General features: G+C 36.3%; 1 protein-coding gene across 1 annotated transcript in view; it reads left to right on the forward strand.

Annotated features, from left to right (window-relative positions):
* Window positions 1–24018, forward strand: part of cntnap5b (contactin associated protein family member 5b) — a 66364-nt gene that overhangs the window by 36805 nt on the left and 5541 nt on the right. The window contains exons 9-18 of the mRNA XM_084116804.1: window positions 1109–1252; window positions 1685–1856; window positions 10515–10621; window positions 10939–11058; window positions 13023–13223; window positions 17671–17827; window positions 18017–18144; window positions 19261–19431; window positions 21883–22101; window positions 22258–22497. Of these exons, the coding sequence (XP_083972930.1) occupies window positions 1109–1252; window positions 1685–1856; window positions 10515–10621; window positions 10939–11058; window positions 13023–13223; window positions 17671–17827; window positions 18017–18144; window positions 19261–19431; window positions 21883–22101; window positions 22258–22497 (1659 nt within the window). The remainder of the gene's footprint in view (window positions 1–1108; window positions 1253–1684; window positions 1857–10514; window positions 10622–10938; window positions 11059–13022; window positions 13224–17670; window positions 17828–18016; window positions 18145–19260; window positions 19432–21882; window positions 22102–22257; window positions 22498–24018) is intronic.

The raw sequence follows: 24018 nt of genomic DNA on the forward strand, positions 1-24018 counted from the left end.
TGCATTTATATTCAAATATTTAAGTATTTTGAGAGGACTCGATTACGTCATTTGCGGTGCTTCATGGGAATGGGTGAAGCTATTGAGATCTTTTGATGCATTTTGCTTGTTTCAACTCTCTGATTGATGTAATTTTAGTTTTCCACCTCACAATTCGCTGTTAAACATGATTATTTTGAATCTAAGTTGAAATAATGTGGGCTGACGTCTTCAAAAGTCAGGTTGTCGTGAAAGGTTTATAAGTAATCATTAAAAAAAAAAATATTATTCCAGAGCCCTACTGTTGCACACTATTAGTTATGTGAAGTGGGATTTTGGACCAATGAGAATTCACTAGGCGGGGCTAACTATATAAACACAACACTACATAAAGTTAAACTGCTTAATTTTCTGCGCAACATTTTTTGGCAGGCATATCTGTATGAGAAAAATAAGCTTAATTTAAAATGTTATTATTATAATTGTTATTGCTATTAATAATTTTCTATTATTATTATTAACAATATAATATAATAATATAATAGTTAATGTTATTTAAACAACAACTATAATACCGATAATATTAATAAAAGTAATTATTTTTATTATTATTATTGTTGTCTCAAATATGCCTCCTCTCAGTGGTTTTGTCGCTTCAAATCGCTGTCGAAACAACGGTCTGATTACAATTAGCTCATATTAAGAACAACAGATGTGAAAAGGGATGTCCCTCCAAGGGATTATTATACAAGGTTGTGCGCTTGTCTTCGCATGTGCGTCTCCAAAATACAACAACATGAACAAAATCCAATCCCGCGTGCACACGTTCGCCCTAAAAGCATTTACTGTGAATTCAAACAGGATTTTTTTTGTTGTAAAACACTCTTTGGCAGGCACACCTGTATGTCGACTGAATTTTGGATGCAGCTGCCTGGCAAGCTGCCATCGCAGACGGCAAAGTGAATCTCTGCACGTCCCTCTCAAGGGGAATAGTGGATTCTCTGCTGGGCTGACATATGCAGATTAACTCGTTGAGCTCCAGCGCACAAACCCCAGATCTGTCAATCATTCGCCCTGATTAATGCACGGTGTTCGAGGCGTAACATCGCTCTGTGTCTTCCTCTGCCAGGTCAGGCTCTGAGTGACGGGCAGTGGCACACGGTGTCCATTAGCGTGGGAGGTTTCCAAGTTTCCCTCTCGGTGGACGACGAGCCACCGTCCACCATGCAGCTGAAGGAGATCGCACAGCCTGGGAAAAGCGTGCTAATTGGCGGTAGAGTGCTAGTGTAGTTTTTCAATTAAAAGCATTGAATAATCATAATGTAATGCGACTAATCAATATGCAAATGGAATGTGTGGGCTGTAATCACAATATCCACTTCTTTGGTACTCTATCAATCATGTTAATATCATTATCAAGAGTTTTACCTCTTTTTTAGCAGTGGTATCAGGCTGCGTTCTGAGCTAATAATTCTACAGAACTATTAAAAACCTTCACTTATTGTGACTGATACCACAGTTATTATGACTGAAAGAGCTACACATAGCCAAAATATAGTCACTCAGGAGGTAAATAAACACAATATATTGTCATTATACATTTGCATTTAACTTTAACTACAAAAGAGAAGTTTTTCATTTATATAATTCTATTTAAATTTGTAACACTGCTACATTATTGATATCTATTATGTCTTTTTAACAGGTTGCCCATCAGTGTTAACCAATCAGGGTTGTCGGAATCCGACCCTGGCCTATCAAGGCTGCATGCGCTCTGTTATCATTAACAACCAGCCAATCAACTTTTACCTGGTGCAGCAAGGCCTGCTGGGAAACTACAGCAAGCTCCAGTTTGACATCTGTGGCATTCGTGACAGGTATAGATCCATTAGTCATTCCGTTTGATATGCTAACGACGAGTGGCTTTGTAAATAAATTACTGCGATTCACTCATTATGAGATGCTGTAATGAGTGACAAAACAACATAACATAGTGTTAAAATCTGTGCCAGGGATTTGCAAGCTAATTGGGATTCACCTTTTTGCCTGAAACTTCAGATGTGCGATAATGCTTTCACACCCCAAGAGGACTGATGGTTAATGTGATGTTTATGTGAATAACAAGCCAACCTCAAACAGCTGAAGTTTAACATTAGTGTAATCTGCGTGAGCACAAAAGCTGTGGGTTAAGTTTAAATCTGATGCATCAAACAAGGATTCAACCCCAACACATTTTGTTAGGTGTTTTAAGAGTGCAATAAATTAGATGTAATTAGCAAGCTGGGAGACCTGAGATTACAGTTAAAAATGAAAACTGCTTTAAAATGTATTATTTGAATATGTGTTTGGGCAATGAACAGCTGTTCTGTATGTATGTGTTGTTCTTGTGAAAATGACACCATAGTACTCAACACTGTTGTTTACACTATGAATGATATAATGACAGAATTAATTGAAAAGAGGGAATGAGCAGATGTGACAATTCCTCCATTATCATTTATCCCTCAGCATCCTTGCCTGTTTTCCATGGTCTGTTTTCCATGGTCTACTTTATGGCACACATGCACACACAAGCGAGAGAGAAACAGGGAGGAATAAAAATGAGGCAGAATGACAGAGAAAGAGAGAGAATGCTTGGCAGGTGAGGATAAGAGCGTTTGGGTGGGGGTGAGAGAAAGCTAAGATTAGAGCATTAGACAAAAAAGAAAGAAAGAGAATAAATGAAAGACTAGTGTACTGAAGGATGGAGGAATGAAAGGAATAAGAAAATAACAGATAAATTGATGAAGGAAGGATGAAGGAAAGACTGAAAGAAAGAACGAAGGAAACACCTAGTGTACTGAGGGATGGAGTGATGAAAGAAATATGACAGTAATGGATAAATTGATGAAAGGATGAAGGAAAAAAGAATGAAATAATGAAAGAAAGACTAGTGTACTGAAGAATGGAGGGATGAAAGAAATAGAAAACAATGGTTAAATTGATGAAGGAAGGAAGGAAGTATGGAGGTATGAAAACAAAAAGATGAATAAAAATGAAAGGAAGTCTAGTGTACTGAAGGATGTAGGGATGGAAGAAAGAAAGGATGAAAGAAATAAGAAAATAACAGATAAATTGATGAAGGAAGGATGAAAGAGAATGAAAGAAAAAAGAATGAAAGAAATAAGAAAATAATGGATACATTTATGAAGGAAGGAAGGAAGGAAGGAAAGAACCAAAGAAAGATTAGTGTACTGGAGGATGAAAAATAGGAAACAGATAAATTGAAGGAAGGAAGAAAGAAAGAATTAAAGAGAATGAAAGAAATAAGAAAACAACGGATACATTTATGAAGGAAGGAAAGAAAGAATGAAAGAACAAAAGAAAGACTAGTGTACTGGAGGATGAAAAATAGGAAACAGATAAAATGAAGGAAGGAAGAAAGAAAGAAATAAAGAGAATAAAAGGAAAAAGAATGAAAGAAAGAATAATGTACTGAAGGATAGAGGAATGAAAGAAAGGAAGGATGAAAGAAATAAGAAAATAAAAGATAAATTGATGAAGGAAAGAAAGAAAGAAAGAAAGAAAGAAAGAAAGAAAGAAAGAAAGAAAGAAAAAGAAAGAAAGAAAGAATAGTGTACTGAAGGATGGAGGGATAAAAGAAAGGAAGGATGACAGAAATAAGAAAATAATGCATAAATTGATGAAGGAAGGATGAAGGTATGAAAAAGAAAAAAAGAAAGAAAAAGAGACTAATGTACTGAAAGATGGAGGGATGAAATAGAGGGCGACAGGGTTAAAAAAAGAGGACGGAAGTCTGAATGAAAGACAGATGGATGGATGGAAGAGAGAAGGAAAGACTAAGAAAATGAGTTTAGTTAGATTAGGGCAAGAGCATTAGATAAAAGGAAAGTCAAAAAAGAAAGCTATCTAGCTAGTCAGGTTAGGGAAAGAGCATTAGACAAAGAGAAAGATAGTCAGGGGAGAAAAGAGAGAGAGCGCCAGGTTTAGGAAAGGGCATTACTGAAAGGGAACGCTAGCCAGGGAAAAGGAGGGAGGATGAGATCGTAAATTCTCTCCCGTCAATCTCGTCTCTGCAGGTCTTTCTGGCAACGTATGCCACATTCTTCACCGAGCAAATGCTCAGACCTGGCACCTGGGCAAATGACTGTTGGCAGGGCCGGCATGGGGATGAATTGTGATTTCAGCTCTGCCAACATGCTGTGAACGTTCCAGGGGAAAAAGGCAGTTCCAGGCGTGCATCCACGACCCACTCAGTCTGATGTGCCCTTGTCAAACACAATTTGAAATACTCTTTTGACCAACCATCACCTCAGAACAAGCAGGCCAAAATGATGTTGTGACAAGTTTAATTGTTCACAAGAAACCACATTGGCCTTCATGGTAGCAGATGTTGAACTAAAACGTTATGTGAAACGTTTAGTTTTAAGGTTTCTTCCCTTTGAGAAGTTGTCCTCAATCTTAGCTGCTTTGGGACCTCAATTTAAGACTAAATTCTGTCTATTTGACAGAGAAGTTAATGTGGACTGTCCAGAATTTAGACAGGTCTAGCTAGATAATCCTAGTTGTTCTATCTACTGAACTGACACTTCAGTTCAGAGTGCAATACCCAGAATGATTCTGATGGGCTGGTGAGCAGCATCCAAAGTAGGTGCGCGTCAGAATGATGGTTAGTTCTGATGCATTGGTGAGAAGCAACCAAAGTAGGGGCACATCAGAATGATGGTTAATTTTGTTGAGTTGGTTAGCAGCAACCATAGTAGGGGCATGAATGATGGTTAGAGCTGATGGGCAGCAATATGAATAGGAGCAAGTCAGAATTATGGTTCGTTCTGATAAGATAGGTAAGCGGCATCAAGAGTAGGGGCATGTCGTAGTGATGGATATTGCCAAAGGGTTGGAGAGCATCAAACGTAAGGGTACATTAAGGTGTTAGTTAAATCTGATGGGTAGTTAAGCAGCACCCAGAATAGGTGCAAAATTGTCATTTCTGGTTGGTTGGTCAAGAAACAGATTTCAGATTAGTGGCATTAACAGCAGTGTTAAGCTTTTAAAGGGATGGTTCAGAGTAAAATCAACCTAGGGTCCTTTGCACCATGACCTCGAGCCAAACACCCCCCCAGAAGCACTTTTATACAATTATTAGTTAACACTAAGTTGTCAACAATAATATGAAATGACATACTGGCTTTCTGCCAGGATTTTTACGTGCTTTTCCCAAATCACTGAAGTGACCTTGACGACCGGGTTAGCGGTAGCATTAGCCATCAGGCAAGTGTGTTATTAGTGGGGTAACTTACGAGATACATCCTAGGTTCCATTAGCGCCTGCACTAAGCCATTCGACTGATATCTCTAAATAAGCTCTAACTTTAAAGGTCCCGTATTATGCCCCTTTTCACAAGATGTAAAATAAGTCTCTGATGTCCCCAGAGTGTGTATGTGAAGTTTTAGTTCAAAATACCCAACAGATCATTTTTTACAGCATGTTTAAATTGTCATTTTTTGGGGCTCAGAAAAACGCGCTGTTTTAGTGTGTGCCCTTTAAATGCAAATAAGCTGCTGCTGGACGGCACAGGGGGCGGAGCTTCATGAGCTCGCGCTCAGTCTCTCAGGACAATTTCATCTCACGGAATGATGATAATATCAGAAACTCTCAGTAACGGTGTTCATTTCGAGTCGGACAATAATGCCTACAGAGTCAGAGTGCTGTATAGAGATGGAACAGGTATAGTTTAGTAGTTTAATTACGGTTATAACGTATTTGTCATCTTCTTGTATGTATCCATTATTAATAGCCTACAAGTCTGCTGTTTCAGATCAGGTCCGAATGATGATCAAACATATACTGATGAGTTTAATAAAGTTTATTGTACATCACACAAAAGATGAAGCGTCAGTTTTACTTCAGAAAATCACTGTAAGAGCTGAGTAAACACAGTAAGTTCTAAGAAGAGCGCAAGTACATAAACGAATTTCGGTAGAGTTGAGGGAGCATTTTCTTTCAAAACAAAATAATTCCACCTCGTCTTCAGCGGCTGCCTCAGATTTCGGGAGTAAATAGAGAGAGCTATGTGGATTAATACATCCAGCCACACAACACCTACAACGCTTGGGAGACATTCTCATATATGGCTGTGAACTCGATCAGGGCGGGTCTATGTTGAAACGGCAGTGTCTGTCAACACTCGTGGGCGGGGCCTGTGCTTAGTGACGTCACTAAAACAGCATTCTGAAAACAGGTCGTTGGGAGACACTGCTGATGATTTATGGGGATTAATAAAAAAGGAGTGAGTGGATTTGTATCACTATTGGCTGGTTGTGTACACACACTGCCAACACACATTTATGTCCAAACAGCATGCAAAAGTGAATTTTGCATAATAGAGGACCTTTAATAATGTTTGACCAAGGGAAAAAAGGCTTCTGGGGGGTGTTTGGCTCGAGGTCATGGTGCAAAGGACCCTAGGTTGATTTTACTCCAAACCATACCTTTAAGGTTAACTCAAAAAGGTCCTGACAGGCAGAAAATAAGTAGTTCTGACTGAACATAAGTCATTTGACGAGTTGCTCAATACGCTCAATAAACTGCGCTAGAAAACTCTTCCCGAAGCATCCCGAAGAGGGGCATGTTGTAGTGATGGTTATTTCTTATGGGTTGGAGAGCATCCAGAGTAGGGGCATGGCAAGGTGGTAGTTCATTTTGATTAGTATGTGCGAGCAGCATCCAGAATAGGTACATGTGATTGTGATTTCTGATCGATTAATCAACAGCATCCAGTGTAGGGGGGCATGTCATCGGAGCCATTCCAGCAGGACAAGCTTTCAAGGTTAACTCAAAAAGGTGTAATACGGCAGAAGATAGTTCTGTTTGAATGAAAGTCATTGGAAAAAAATGTCTCAATACACTGAATAAACTGCTTTAGTATTGTAACAGCTCCGGTGTTGCTTGGACACTTTCCCATTGAGAATGGGCAACAAATTTCTATCTGGATACTTTAGATCGGTCGTGGGCCCTGTGTCTCACCTGGTTGCCCGTTGATGGCAACATTGCCCAGCAACATTGCTCAAAAAGTTGCCCCATATGAAATCACCTTTAGTGAGGCCAGTAGGGGGTGCTCACCCTGTGGTCTGTGTGGCCCCTAACGCCCCTGTATAGTGATGGAGACACTATACTGTAACAAGTACCATCCTTCAGATGAGACGTTAAATCGAAGTCATTAAAAATCCTAGAAAAAAGGAGTGGGTGTGTAACCCTGGCATCCAGGCCAAATTTGCCCCTGGCCTCTGTCCATCATCATGGCCTCCTAATCATCCCCATACACACTGATTGGCTTCATGACTCTGTCTCCTCTCCACCAATAAGCTGGTGTGTGGTGGGCGTTCTGGTGCACTATGGCTGCCGTCGCATCATCCAGGGTGGATGATGCACATTGGTGGTGGTTGAGGAGATTCCCCCCTTCCATGTAAAGACCTTTGAGTGTTGAAAAATGCGTTATATAAAGGTAACGAATCATTATTATTAATGTTCCCACAGATTTCTACAGTGTCCGCAAATGGTAACTGACTGTTGTAAAGGTTCACTGACAAAAAAGGGCCATTGTTTATAGTGTCGAGCTGTATAAAGCAAGCTCAAAAAGAAGTCACTTTCATACCAAGCAGCTTTCTGTTGGTCATCACTGCGAATTTGTGTGAACAACTTGGACATGAGCAAAATGTGCGTAGGGAAATCTATCACCATCACGCTAAATTCCAGATTGCTTGGATTCCTACTTAAATGACTGGATTTCTCCCACTAAAATTTGGGTATCAGCACCCAAAGTAAAATTGTCATAGTTTGGTTACCCTTGATTGATTGGTAAGCAGCAGCCAAAGTAGAGGAACATCCTCTTGCAACGATCCTGAACGCTGTTGAATTATGACTGTCTAGCCAAGCAAAGGACAAACACATAAAGAATAATTTGAGGGACAAATGAAACATTGAGATGCAACATCATTTAGAGCCACATGAAGCTTGTTGAGTACCAAGGCTGTAGAAGATGTGCCTGTTTTCGCTTCAGTAAAGCTTATCAGCCAGAGTAAATGAAGATAAATGAGGGCAGTTGTGGGTTCTGGCTGTCCTCTAGAAAAAGTTAGAAAGTCTCGAAAAGGTATGCTTCTCTCTGATGGCCTTTGATCACCATCCTAAATCATTTGTGTAGACCTATCCTAGCTATACTTCAGACACTTCTCCCTGTCTCTTGCTGTATTCCTTTCTCGTTCTGTATCAAGCCATCTTCTGTTTTTTGTCATAATTTGCATTGTCTCTTTATCACTCTGTCTAACCTATGGCTAGGCCTGAAGTCCTTGTCCTTGTCAGCTGACTTCAGTTTGATACGTTAAGGTAGATCAATAGAGATTTGGACAGCAGCCACTGGGAAAAGACATCTCAGCTTCTGCCAACAACTACCCTCCCTGAATTGCACCAGTGAGAAGGAACTGGTTTGTGGGTAAAAATATATAGCTCTCCTTGGTGGCGATGCTACCCACATTGCCCTGTTCTTCATGAAGTGCAGTGCAGAAATAAGCGAATAAAATGAGAATGGGAGAGTGAGGGTAATCTTTAATCACACTCGCTATGGTTGAATGAAGATTCGCACCACAGCACTTTAGATATCCTTTGGTTGCTGTCCACGGCCCCTTAGATTTCGCTCTTTTTAACCTTTCTGTACCAAGTACTTTTTTCTTTTTTTTTTAAAGACTGGCCTTTGTACTCTTGTGCTTAACGTTGCAGAAAGGCACAATTAAGATGTATTCAAATGTATTTCAGGGTTTAACAGTCAGGTTTCATCCTGCATTGTTCGTCAGTTAGCGCTGAGATCAGCCGGCAACGATGTACTGTAGATCGACCTCTGCTGAGTTTTAGAGACGTTCGCAATCTTGCAGCCAGTGCGGCGAGACGGTTGTCATTCCTTTACTCCCTCCATCATCACACTTTTGTTTGATTTATTGGTTTATTTTTAAATGTTGTAGTGTTATGCCTCTGTCGTCTCTGAAACGAGATGTTTCGTTGTTTTGGCTTTCTGTTGTAGGTAATACAGCATTCCTGTCAATAAGTTAATTGAATTTAATGGAGGTTGACTTAATTTAATTAAGTTACAGCAAAAACATAAAATAATGATAGACTTGGAAAGACGTCAAAATTCCCTTGAGGGTTCAGATTCCAATTACCGGTATGGAACGCCCACTTTTGAAAAAGGCAATAGATAAAATTAAATATAAACTCTTCCAACATATTTTGGAGTTCAACTTCAGTCTGGTTTCATCCTTCATTGTTCATCCGTTAGTGCTGAGATCAGCTCACGCTGGTTTAGAATCGACCTCTGCTGAGTTTCAGACACGGCCGCAATCCTGCGGCCTACGAAGCGAGACGGTTGTCATTTCTCTCCTCCCTTTCCTCATCACACGCTACATGGATATGAGTTATTTCAACCACAATGGAGGCTGACAGCTGTGTTTTCTTCTTCTTATCCTCATTATCCTGATCTTTTGTTCTCTCTCTGTACTCTAAATTAATAAAAGTAGCAATCAAGCATCGTAAGATTCTTTAAAGTTCTTTTTCCTCACCTCTGCAGGTATTAATATTTTATACAGCATTTGATTAGAGTATTCAATTATTCAATTTTCTTTTAGTGACAGAATCTGTTAGAAGAATAACACACCTATCAGATTCAATAGTCTTTATTGTTTCTCTGGCAAAGCGGTGCTTCAGAAGAGATCGTAATTTTTAGAGCTAAATACATACCCTGATGGTTTTGTTGAATTATATTTTAACAAGGGAGTTCAGTCGTGTTACAGTTTTAATTAGCATTTTTACATCCAGGTATTTAGCATATGATTTGCATTAAATCGTTTGTGTGTTATTGTCTTTCGGAAATTCAATTTCAGCAAAGTTTCCTTTCTGAAGTTATTAGTTTGTCATTAGTGCTCCATTAAGTGAGTTTTATGAATAATGCATCATATGCAGGTAGATTTTATTTTACCTGCTGACGAGAACGGGATCAAACAATAAATACCCTTTATCTCATATGCAAAAACACAGGATGTCGCATGCACGATAAAAACTTGTTGATCATTTCAAGAGTTGCTTAAAGTCGATATATTGTTTGTACCCATTTGACAATAAGACTCATCCCAACAGAGACAGCAAGAGCGAGTTTGGTTCTTGGCTTCAGATTTAACTTCATCACATTCACAATCTTTCATCACTTGTCCACCAGCCTCATCCTTGAGTGCGCGTTCAGTCTGTCGCAAAATTGATGCATCCTTCGTGAGCTTTCAGCCTCGCTCATCTATTTCCTAATAGTCACTTGTGGTTATTGATTGATGCCACGTCCTTAAATCCCTCAGAGCACAAAATGCATTACTGCTTGGTATTGTACCGTATGTCGCAGTGTGTCGTTTGGGTGATTTGTATAATTCGATTATGTATTTTTTTCACCGTGCCTTACAGTGAGTACTGTTAAAGTTTGATCCGAAATCTTATTTGTCTTGCAGATGTCTTCCTAACTATTGCGAGCATGATGGAGATTGTTCTCAGTCCTGGAACACGTTCTTCTGTGACTGCTCGGGAACTGGGTACACGGGAGCCACCTGTCATAACTGTGAGTCGACAAGAACGATAACGATCACGACAAACAAAAACAGCAAGTTCATTGAACTCTTTGTTTGTTTTTGAGAAAGTAGCTACAAACTCTTTCAACTCTCTCAGGTTTTGGGATTGATTGAAGTTTGATTGAAGTTTTTCTTTTGAAGTTCTCTGTTTGTTTTTTTTCTCTGTTCTTTTCAATTTTAGTAATACTGCTTACAAATGCAAAGCAAAACAAACATGTATCTCTACAATGCTGATTGAACAATTTTCCTTCATTGATGAAGGTCAATATGAACTGACTTGATGTTTTTGTTGCTGTTTTCTGGTCAGCCATCTTTGAACCCTCCTGCGAGGCCCATCGGCTCACAGGAAGTGCCTCTGGCTTTTTCTCAATCGATCCTGATGGGAGCGGATCACTTAAATCCACAGTCGTCTACTGCAACATAACCGGTGAGACCTCGGTGGGATAAAAACATGTGTTAACATGAATACTGCAAGTGTGAGATAAAAATAGAGATGCATACATAGTGTATTTGCAATGTTTTATTTTCACAAGTTGTCAGCTAAGTTTTGTCTTGGCATTCTATTTCTAAGACCATTTTGTATTTTCTAGAACTTGTTTTGTTTGTTTTAAATTCACTGAATATTTAGAAACACTTTACAATAAGGTTCAATTCGCTAACATTAATGTATTTATTAGTTAATATACTGCACTTTAGGTATTATGAACAAACAATGACCACTAATTGTACAGCATTTGTTAATCTACAGTAAGTGATATTATTTACTGTTAAATTAATGTTTGTTTACAATCAATTAATGTTAATTCATACAATTTGAAATTGTTAATGTACACTGCTGATTGGGGTTGGTTAAATTTTACATTTTAAAAAACTTTTATGCTCACCAAGACTGAGTTTATTTGATCAAAAATACAGTAAAAACTGTAATATTGTGAAATATTATTACAATTTAAAATAACTTTTCTTTTTGAATGTATTTTTAAAAAAAAATAATTTATTCCTGTGATGTAAAGCTGAATTTTCAGCATTATTACTCCAGTCTTCAGTGTCACATGATCCTTCAGAAATCATTCTGATATGATGATTTTGGAGAAACATTTATTATTATTATCAATGTTGAAAACAGTTGTGCTGCTTGATATTTTTGTGTAGAATGTGATATTTGTAATATTTACATAATGTGACATTTTGAAACATAATACATGTCTAAATAAACATTTAATTTCTTATTTTTTTATAAATGTTAAAAATATATTAGCTTATGTAGAAATTTACATTTAAAGAATTTCTTGATTAAGTTAATTAAGTTAAAAGATTGTTGATTGCATTAACTAATGTTAACATATAGAACCTCATTGTAAAGTGTTACCAAATGAAGCTGCAATTGACCAATATTGAACAAAGTTAACATTAATGTAGACTACAGAAATAATATCAAATAACTCTCAAGGGTGAATTTAATCTTCAGCCGCCATGTCCCAGTCAAAAAGCTTCCTTAAAAGTGTTTGCCGGCAGATTTTTTTCGGATTATTGTGGGGTTGTGTTAGGAGTTTCTGAAGGTACAGAGCTGTCGAATCGTTGAAGGCAGTTTTCGGCCAGGGGAAATCTGTTTGAATCCACACGAAGGCGGAGTCATAAATCAGAGCGTGAACTTGTCCAATCGCTGATGGATGCTGCATTGTTTGCCAGGGCTGTCTGTGTCCCAGGGTGCCGAACCACGGGTCTGTCCGGGGGAAACCGTGTATCGGTCCGTTTTGCTGGACCGTTCTACAAGCTGCTTGTTCTGTGAAATATTACTCATCTCCTGCAGAATTGTGATAAAGCATTGCTCTCTTCCACACATGCGCTGGCTCGGGATCCACTAGAATAAAGTGCCATTGACTTTGGCCAACCTCAATTAGAAATGCCGCATGAAATGTAAATTACTGTACGCTTGGCACATGCAGACTTAAGTGCCTGCTGGCTGGGTAAACACAACCCCCCACCCCCCGCTGAGGTGTTTGCTGGATAAATGAAAGCTGACGTCAGGGGTGTAGCGAAGATTGGCCTTAACTCTGGGCTGGAAGACTTGCTACGCGGCTTTATTTTTAAAGCTAATTGAAGCCTTGCTCTTTCTCGTTACGGTTTGTGTACGTTATTATCTAGATTACAGATCGCTCTTGTGACTGAATGAATCGAGGAGGTATAACGTGCTGTCTGCGGGTTCAGTTCAGTAAAGGATTTGACAGTGCAGATAAAATGGACTATGTTGGGAATTTAATGGTGCTACTTACTACATACTGCAGTATATGCTGACTAAAAATAGTATTTTCAGTTGATAAATAATGAATTGATGATTTAAACCACTTTTCATGTCTAAAAGTCTTGTGCGTATCTATCTGTGTTTTCCAGATGATAAGGTATGGACGGTGGTGAATCACAACAGCACTGATATAGTGAGAGTTCAAGGGTCGTCCCTTCAAAAGCCCCACGTGATGAAGTTCAACTACAGCGCGTCTCTGGAACAGCTGCGGACTCTTGTGGGCAGGTCTGAACAGTGCCAACAGGAAGTTGTTTATCTCTGCAGGAAGTCCCGCCTCTTCAACACATGGGGTGGGTATTGGACAACTTCTGCAGTTTGTGTGCTTCAACTTAAGTTTTTCCATCTAATATTTGTATATTATATGGTGCTGGGCAACAATTAATCGTGATTAATCGCGATTAATCGTGATTAATCGCATCCAAAATTAAAGTTTGTGTTTATATAATATATGTTTGTGTACTGTATAATTATTTTGCATATATAAATACACAAACACATGTATGTATTTAAGAAAAATTTGTTATTTATATATAATATATATATATATATATATTTATATATATATATATATATATATATATATATATATATATATATATATATATATATATATATATATATATATATATATATATATACAGTATATAAATGCAAATATTTCTTATATATATACATGCATATGTGTGTATTTATATATTTAAAATAATTATACTCAGTACACACGTATATTATGTAAGACTTTTATTTTGGATGCGATTAATCATTCCCAAGCACTAATATTATAGCATTTAGCTTAGTTTCAGGTAATAAACATGTTTTAAATAGTTTTTATTTTAGTTAACGAGAATAACCCTGATAATATATAACTGACCATTGCTTAAAGGTAGGGTAGGCAATTTTCGGTTAGCTTTAGCTTAGAGTTTGCAAAGCGTCAGAAGACAAGAGACGGCGTTAAACTACCTCATGTCTCAAAGCACATAACATTACAATAATAATGAACATAAACAACTTAAAAAGCACTGACCTATACCACCTGACTGCTGCAGATTCATTTCGGCGTTGATAGTGTTGCCATTGAAATGCATAAATTCAATTCATGAACCGCTCCAAGTATAACGTCACAGGTTTTCATCTCTTCCAAATTACAGTAGTTAAGGCGTGAACGCAGCATAAGCTGGTTGTTTTGGTTCAGGAGAAACTGTAAAAGGTGGCTGCTGTTTCGTTTGCGGTGCTCTGTGTCTGTCGTCTGTCTAATTCTGCATAGCATGAAACGTGGTGATGATGACGTGTGATGTGAGGTGCGTGGAGGTATGGAAATACATACGTTGACAGGCAGGTAGAACATTGTATGATTGGGCTTACATTTTATGGACCTAAGCCTTCCACAGACGATATATATGGGTAGTTGACGTGACGTGGCTTTTTCACCGTCACAGAAGATAAAAAATAATTTATTTCACATTTTCATCATTTAGAATACTATAAATGGTTAAACATTTTCTTGTTTTACATGAATTTGTTGTTTAAATACCCGAGTTATTTTTTATTATTTTACAACTTTGAGCCAAATCTCAAAATCGTCCTACGGTGTGACGGTAGACAACATTATTTCATAAATATGAACTTTTATAAATAAAGAAAATAATGTTTAAACATCTTAATGAACACTCCTGGCATAATTGTGCAAGTGTCTATTTCACTAAGTGGCCATCACTTTTCCTATACATACATTTCTAAAAGTGTAGGAATTCAATAAAGTTTGTCACAGAAAAAAATGTCCTTTGGTGTTATGCAATAACCTGACATTAAGTTGGGCAATATCATGGACAACTAAATTTAGCTGAAAGACCCCATTCAAGGTCATGTGACTGAAGACCCCTATGAAGCCCATGAGCAGTGCACATGGCAAGTATTTCTCTCAGAATTGTTCAAATATTTAACTATGTTTTCAGACCACTGAAGTTGTTAAGTTTTTTTGTCCTTTAGTGTGACACTCCTAAATTTATTTTTTTTATTAAAATTTGTATTTTTGACAGCAGGACTATGTAATATTATGCAAATGTATCATGCCAATTGCTAATAACAGTTCAGCTAGTATTAGCATGGTTATTAACTGCCACAAAAGCTCAAATGTCCTTTGGTGTGACAGAAAAAGTCACAGGAAATGTCCTATGGTGTGACACTTTCGCCTGTCACACCATAGGACACAGATGTCACACCATAGGACAAGACCTCCTTAAGAAGCTTTTAAAACGAATATATAAAGTTTCAACAAAAAAACAAATGTCCTCCTTTATTATTGTTACAATAAACACTATATATTCTGACTCTTTTTATGCAATGACTATCTTTGTCCTTTAGTGTGACGTTTTGTCCTATGGTGTGACAAACACAAAACAACAGAAAAATATACTTATTTTAAAATATCTTTTAAAAAAAGAGTCAAGTTTGGCATTAGGGGAGTTACAATAATATCTCCTCTTAAATAGGTACAATTTCAAACAGTTTTGTAAGGTTGGCGAAAAAGTTTTACTGACATTCGTAGGGAAAAGTTTATCAGGTTCATCTATCCATGGTGAAAATGATTCTAATTAGTACTTTCATGTAAAATAAATATCACTTTAAGAAAATAATGTTTTAATAATGTGAACAATTCTATCTCAAGTATTTTTTTTATGTTATTTAATATAATTTCTTAGTACTTTTTAAATGTCACACCATAGGACACATTTACAGTACTGTTGAGTGAAAACGTGAAAAAAATATGTGAAGTCATTGACAAATTGAGTGACCACTACTATTTTCTGAAACTGCAGTTTTCATACTCCATAAATATATGTATTTTTTCTTAAAAAGTTATGTTTTCCAAAAAAAGTACTTTTTCTTGGCCATTTGTCAACTACCCATATATACATATGAATAAATTTAGATACACAAGTGATTGCTATCAGGATGTGAAGAGAAGCAGCATAACAACTTCTGGAACAAATTGCCTACTCTGCCTTTAATGTCAAGCAGTCACTCATCAGTGTTCACTATCCGATCAGTTCATCTTTTCCAAGTCCTTTTTTCTTTGATTAAACGTCTCAGCTCATTGGATGATTTACCCGAAGTGGAGTTTGTTCAGATCTATAATCTGACTTGACCCCAATCTAATTTTCAATATTAATTGATGGGAAATGGCGACATTTATAAACTAGCCGGTCCTTGAAATTGTTCATCAGTTTTTGCCGGGCACAGGGATATTTGCATAATGAGATCTGAAGTTGGGTCCCCGTTCTTGCGCTCTGGTGGCTGTAGAGCAAAGTCACAAGGATTGGCCTGATTTTCCCTGGGGGATATTGGGTATAAAGACTAAATGTGTGGAATAATTGTCGCCGGATCTGGTGGGAATATCTCCATTGACTAGTCTTTTTTCAGAACTGTTAACTTCAGAGGAACACTATGTCAATTCTGCCCACAGTTTTACTGTGGTAGAACGAAAACCTCTAGCTCTTACCTGCGTGTAATTGTCAGATAAAGTTTTTTGATTATTATTATCATTTTTGACATTTGTCGAATTAGTGTGTAAACCCCTTTTTAAATTGAAATGTTTGTTTGTTTAGCAAGTTATTTATTAGGTAACACTTTACAATAAGGTTCAATTACAGTTAACATTAGTTAATGGATTAACTAACATTAACGAACAATGAGCAATACATTTATTAAAAAATTTATTAATATCTGTTAACCGTTCATTGTTAGTTCATGTTAGCTGAGGTTCATTAACTAACGAAACCTTATTGTAAAGTTAACATTTATTTTTAAAATGAAGCATACAAATTATATATGGATTATTATTATAATTATTATTGGCATTTGTCAAATTAATGTATGAACCCTTTTTTTTATTAAAATATTTATTTATTTAATTAATTAATTATTTATTTAATGTTTAAATTGATATAATAGCATACGCATAAACATTATGCAATATAATAATAATAATTAATTTGTCAATTTCATGTACAGTATAAACACCTTTTTAAAATAAAATGTTTTTATATATTTATTATTTATTATTCGATATTCTAACGTTTATATATATATATTTTCACAGCCCTAATATATATATATACACACATACACATATATATATATATAATGTATATAATGTATGTTTAAATTGATATAATACCATAAACATTATACAGAATATATGCCATATAACAATAATTATTATTAGTAGTAGTAGTAGTAGTAGTAATATGTTTATTGGCATTTGTCAAATTCATGTATAAACCTCTTTTTAAAATAAAATGATTTATATTTTTAATTTTTTAAGTGACTATATTTGACAAATGCAAAAAAAAAAACAAAAAAAAAGCAATTGTGACTATATTTGACAGATGCAACTTTGTGACTTTATATTAAAACTACTAATACTATTATATATTTATAATAGTATTAGAATAGTATAAGTAGTAGTTTTAATAGAAAGTAACAATAAAGTTGCATTTGTCAAATATAGTCACAATTGCTATTGTTTTTGTTTTTGTTTTTTTGTTCTAATCTGCCAAATGTATATATAATAGTGTTTTATTATACTGTTTACCAGCCACAACACAAAACTACGTATTGACTGCCAGTATTGAATTTCTATATTGGCACATCCCCAAGGCGTTTTTATTTATCAAGCGGTGGTAGATGTCAGAGTCATTGTCAAAATGAAGAAATATGTTGTGTTGTTTGCTCCAGATGGGACGCCCTTGTCCTGGTGGCTGGACCGGGCGGGAGAGAGAAGGACGTACTGGGGTGGATTTCTCCCCGGGGTGCAGCAATGCGCCTGCAGCCTGGATGAGAACTGCATCGATATGAACCACTTCTGCAACTGTGATGCTGACCGCAGCTCATGGTACAAGCCTCGCGTTCAATCCGTTTGCCTACATTGTTTGTCCGTTTCTACACTAGTGGCCTTTCGTATTTGAATTCCAGTTGTTTTGTTTGTGATCTGTTGAATATCTTCTCACCACATGTACAATATCAATACCCGTAGATGCTGTGGGCAGCCATGTGAACACAGCTATTGTTTGCTTGTGAACAGGGAGAATGACACTGGAGTTTTGTCCTACAAAGAGCACTTACCAGTGACCGAGATCTTGGTTGGAGACACGAACCGAAGCGGGTCAGAAGCGATATACAGAGTCGGATCTCTCCACTGCTACGGGGACAGTACGTAAGGCCTTAACCATACAGCAAATATCATGTTTTATCACACTATACAAGTTTTCTTTAGCTAAATATCTGATGTGCATGCTATTTGATTTGAGACAAATTCTGAGTACGATCTGTACGATTTGTAATGTTTTTAAAAGAAGTCTCTTCTGCTCACCAAGGCTCCATTTATTTCATTACAAATACAAAAAAAAAAGTAATATTGTGAGATATTATTACAATTTAAAACAGCTGTGTTCTATGTGAATATATAATAAAGTGTAATTTATTCCTGTGATCAAAGCTGAATTTTCAGCATCATTACTCCAGTCTTCAGTGTCACATGATCCTTCAGAAATCATTCTAATATGAGGATTGATGCTCAAGAAACATTTCTTATTATTAGTATCAATGTTGAAAACAGTTATTTACATGTTTATTTGACGATTCTTTGGTGAACAGAAAGTTCAAAAGAACATTTATCTGAAATAGAATTCGCTTTTGTAACATTAAACACTACCGTTCAAAAGTTTGGGGTCAGTAAGAATTATTTTTTTATTTTTTTTGAGGAAAATAAGGATGGAATTGAACAAAAGTTACAGTAAAGACATTTATAATGTTAGAAAAGATTCTATTTCAAATAAATGCTGTTAACTTTCTATTCATCAAAGAATCCTGAAAAAAAAAAACAAGTAAATAACTGTTTTCAACATTGATAATAATAATAATAATAATAAATGTTTCTTGAGCATCAAATCATATTAGAATGATTTCTGAAGGACCATGTGACCACGAAGACTGGAGTAATGATGCTGAAAATTCAGCTTTGAACACAAGAATAAATTACATTTTAAAATATATTTAAATAGAAAACAGTTATTTTAAAATGTAATAATATTTCACAATATTACTGGTTTTTTTTTTTGGTTTTTTTTTTATCAAATAAATGCAGCCTTGGTGAGCAGATGAGACTTCTTTTAAAAACATTAAAAATCTTACCGGTCAAAAATTTTGGAACGGCAGCGTATATATATATATATATATATATATATATATATATATATATATATATATATATAATTTCACTCCTAGTATTTGTATAAAAACGATATAATCGGTCTCCTCTGACCTCAGGGTTTCTGTGGAACGCCGCCTCCTTCTACCAGGAGTCGTCCTACCTGCACTTCTCCACGCTTCAGGCCGAGCTCAGCGTCGACATCTCGCTCTATTTCAAAACCACGGCTCCCTCCGGAGTCTTCCTGGAAAATCTGGGCACAAAAGACTTCATTAGAGTGGAGCTCAGCGGTGAGTCCCTTCATATATATGATAGCTGGAGCAATCAAATTAACTTTTCAAATAAAGATAAGAAAGATCCGAAACATGCTCAAAAGATCAAAATATTAAGAACATGCTAAGCAATAGGAGATGAAATATGACCTGAACATGTTCCCTGACAGGTTTTGTGAGTTTCACCCGTCTCGCTAATGCTTTAGCAACACAAATATGGAGATAAAAATGGCAAAACACGCTCATATTCATGCCATGTCATTACTATTTGCAGCAAAGAGGAGAGGACGTAGCCAATTTCAGTGGAAAGAGCAGTTTTGCTGAACTGTGGCGCTGTGTTCTGCAGCCACTGAAACCATCAGCTGTGTAATTACTGTACACAGTTCACTGAGGCTGTTCATCTTCATCATATTGCCTGCCGCCGCCTTTTTTAGATATTTTCCCATAAGTATTAGTGCTATTTTTTTCCCCACCAAGAGTTTTCAGAATACATTGCCTGCATTTAAAAGAGGGAATTACAATAATGTTAACATGAAAATTGAAGACCACAAAAGACCACAGAACCAGTCACATGGGTAAATTTTTTTGAAATTGAGATTTATACATCATCTGAAAGATGAATAAATAAGCTTACCATTGATGTATGGTTTGTTATGATAGGATAATATTTATCCGAGATAACACTATTTGAAAATCTGGAATTTGAGGGTGCGAAAAATTCGAAAAATTGAGAAAATCGCCTTTAAAGTTGTCCATTTATGTTCGCGATTGTGCTGCATTCACTCACCAAAATAAATGTATATATTTACGGTAGGAAATTAAAAAAATATCTTTATGGAACATGATCTTTACTTAATATCCTAATGATTTTGGGCACAAAAGAAAAATAATTTTGACCCATACAATGTATTGTTGGCTATTGCCACAAATATACCCGTGCGACTGGTTTTGTGATCCAGGGTCACATATTGAATAAATATTGAATTATTTCATTTAAATTAACAAAATAATTACATGATTATATTTGTAAGTAATGTATTTAATATATATATATAAATATTTTTATATTATATGTAATATTTATAATTTAATATTTAAAAATAATGACATTTTATATATATATATATATATATATATATATATATATATATATATATATATATATATATATATATATATATACATTTTATATATGTTACATATTATATTATATTATATTAAATTACATATAATTTATGTCATATTTGATGCCACACTGCCATTTCAGCCTTTTGTGCAGAATACGGTTAAGACATCCTTTTATCACCTCAGAAATATAGCATGTAATGGTCTTCTAGCTGGGGTATCTAAATCCTCAATTGACAAACTTCAAGATCTACAAAATTCGGCTGCTAGAGTTTTGTCTGGGGTCAGGGCTAGGGATCATATCACCCCTGTCTTGGAGTCTTTGCACTGGCTACCTGTCAGGTACCGTATTGATTTTAAAATCCTTATGTTGGCATATAAGGCTTTGCATAATCTGGCTCCTCAGGATCTATTTGACTTGACTGATCTATGAATGCCTTACACACCACGTCGTAGTCTGCGTTCCTCTCAGAGTGGTCTCTTGGTTGTTCCCAAAACACGGCTTCGTTCTAGGGGTGATGGAGCATTTTCTTCCTATGCTCCCAAGCTTTGGAATTCTCTCCCGGCTGACATCTGGGAAGCAAATACATTAGTGACATTTAAATCTCTTCTCAAAACCTCTATTTTAGGATTGCTTTTACTTGATTATTCATTTTATTTGTTTCTTTTCGTATTTACAGTGTGTTGTTTTCTCTGTTGTTATGTTTGCCTGTAAAGCGCTTTGAGAAAGCAACTTTTAAAGGCACTATATATTATTATAATGATTTTTTTTTTGTTAAATTGATGATAATTGTTTCTATATTTAATAAATATTTAATCAATTAATTTAAATTAACAAAATAATTAAATTATATTTTTAAGTAATGTATTTAAAAAATTACATAAATCTTTTTAATATGTAAGTTTTTAGTCCTTTATATTTATTATATTTTATCCTTTAAATAAAATATTTACTTATATTTGTAAATAATTTAAAATAAATTGATGTTGTTGTTGTTATTATTATGATTTATTATGTGTTTATATTATAATAAAATATAAATTATATATAAATATATATTTTGTGTGTGTGTTTACAAATGGAATGCACCTAAAATTAATTTTTATTACCAAAGTAAAATCATCAGTATTTACCTACATATATTAATAAAGCATCTTAATATTTGAATTGAGTCATTAAATTTGAGTTGTACACAAAATAAATCATCTCCATTTATTGCTACTTAAGATTAAACATAAAATATAAATATGAATATCAAATTACCTACAATCAGTAGCTAATAAATCCTTTCCACAAATTCCTGTCAGCATTGTGAAGTGATTTGTGTCTTTTGTGTCCCGCAGCCCCTTCAGTCGTGACCTTCACGTTTGATGTGGGCAACGGCCCGGTGGTTCTGACGGTGAAGTCTCACGTCCCGCTGAACGACAAGCAGTGGCATTACGTCCGAGCGGAGAGGAACGTGAAGGAGGCGTCACTGCAGGTGGACCAGCTGCCCTTGCGCATCCTGGACGCCCCAAACGAAGGCCACACACACCTTCAGCTCAACAACCAGCTGTTTATTGGTAGGCACAGCCATGAGTGACGGCAAGAGAATAATATCCCTGTACCTCAACACAGATGTTGTTAATAGGGTTTAAATGCATATCTCATTTTAAATGTATTTTTTGCATGTGCATTGCATGACTTAAAGCGACAAAACGTTTGTCTGCACTCAACAGGAGGCACGGCATTGAGGCAGAGAGGATTTCTAGGGTGCATCAGGTCATTAAATATTAATGGCATGACGCTCGACCTTGAAGAACGGGCTAAAATGACCCCTGGGGTCACTTCGGGCTGCCCGGGTCACTGCAGCAGCCAAAACAGCTTGTGTCACAACAGGGGGAAGTGTATCGAGAAAAGCAGCGGCTATGTTTGTGACTGCACACACTCTGCCTACGGAGGACCCAGCTGCAAGAAAGGTACGTTATTTTTTTTGTCTAAAAGTGTTTTGTGCTAATATGACTTTGTTTGTGTCGGTCACTTGGTTTCTGAAAAAACGATGGTCCAAAATCACGCACACGACCACCACCACAATGTCATAAAATACCAGTGGGAAGGATTTTCTTTAAAGGAACACGCCTAATTTTTGGGACTTTAGCTTATTCACCTTATCCCCCAGAGTTAGATAAGTCCATACACACCCTTCTCATCTCTGTGCGTGCCGTAACTCTGTCTGACGCACCCACCGCTAGCCTAGCTTAGCACAAAGACTGGAGGTAAATGGCTCCAGCTAGCATGCTGCTCCCAATAAGTGACAAAATAACACCAACATTTTCCTATTTACATGTTGTGATTTGAATAGTCACAGCGTGTACAAATAACAAGGTCACATGAGACACAGCCATCTTCTAACCGTATACATACTGGGAACTATATTCTCAGAAAGCGAAGAACTGCTACTTCTGCGGAGTGATTTACTCCAACTCTGAGCGAACTCTAACACACCCTTTTCATCTCCGTGTGTGCCGTAACTCTGTCTGACGCACCCACCGCTAGCCTAGCTTAGCACAAATAAGTAGCTCTAAATGAGAAATCGTCGTTAGCTTTAAATCCCCCTTTGGACATTCACAATTGGTTACTGATAGAAAGGAAATGCCCATATTTGGGTTACATAGCGTTGTGCAGGAGACTCAGAGCTTTACAGCGATACCCGTCATGACAGACTTCAGTAAACAGACGGATCTCGGCGTTGGAATGCTAACTTCCTGGTCAATTCGGGAGAAACTTACTGCCGCAAGTAAACAAAATGTAATAAAATAAACATCTTAATGTATATTTTCAACATTTTCTTTATAGCAGCTTGAAAGAACACATATTGAAGGAGTAAACTAGCCCAAAATCTCAAAACTGACCACTGCATGAAAATCGATGTTTTTGCCTGCAGTGTCTCGCCTTAAGTTTGTACAGGTTACATATTCGGAATAATACTAAAGTTGTTAGCCAGTTTATGATGAGGCCACAGGCTTGTTTAGCAAAACTACCCTCCCAAAAATATTTCCCTTTTGTGCTTAAGTTTGTTGTACTAACGATAATGATGCGCATATTTTTTAGTTTTAGCCCCTACAGAGCTAGCATTACTAGCATTAGCAATGCTTCCTGTTTTTGTGCTTAATTTTGTTGTATTAGCACTAACAATGCTTCTTGTCTTTTTCGTGCTTGATTTTGTTGTACTAGTGCTAACAGAGCTTTGTTTAGTTTTTTTGCTTGATTTTGTTGTACTAGCGTTAACAATGCTTCCTGGGGTTTTTTGCACTTAATTTTGTTGCACTAGCACTAGCAAAGCTGAAAGCTTCCTGTCTTGTTTGGGGGTCTTTATGGGGAAGTGAAAAATAGTAAAAGAAATGGGTAATTTTGTTAATTTTATACCACCTGAAATCACAAACGCGAAATTAAGTACTTATTCCAAACATAATGATTGACAAAATTTTCCGTGATTTATG

Source organism: Abramis brama (assembly GCF_963993115.1).
Source record: "Abramis brama genome assembly, chromosome: 6".
NCBI classification, from domain to species: Eukaryota; Metazoa; Chordata; class Actinopteri; order Cypriniformes; family Leuciscidae; genus Abramis; species Abramis brama.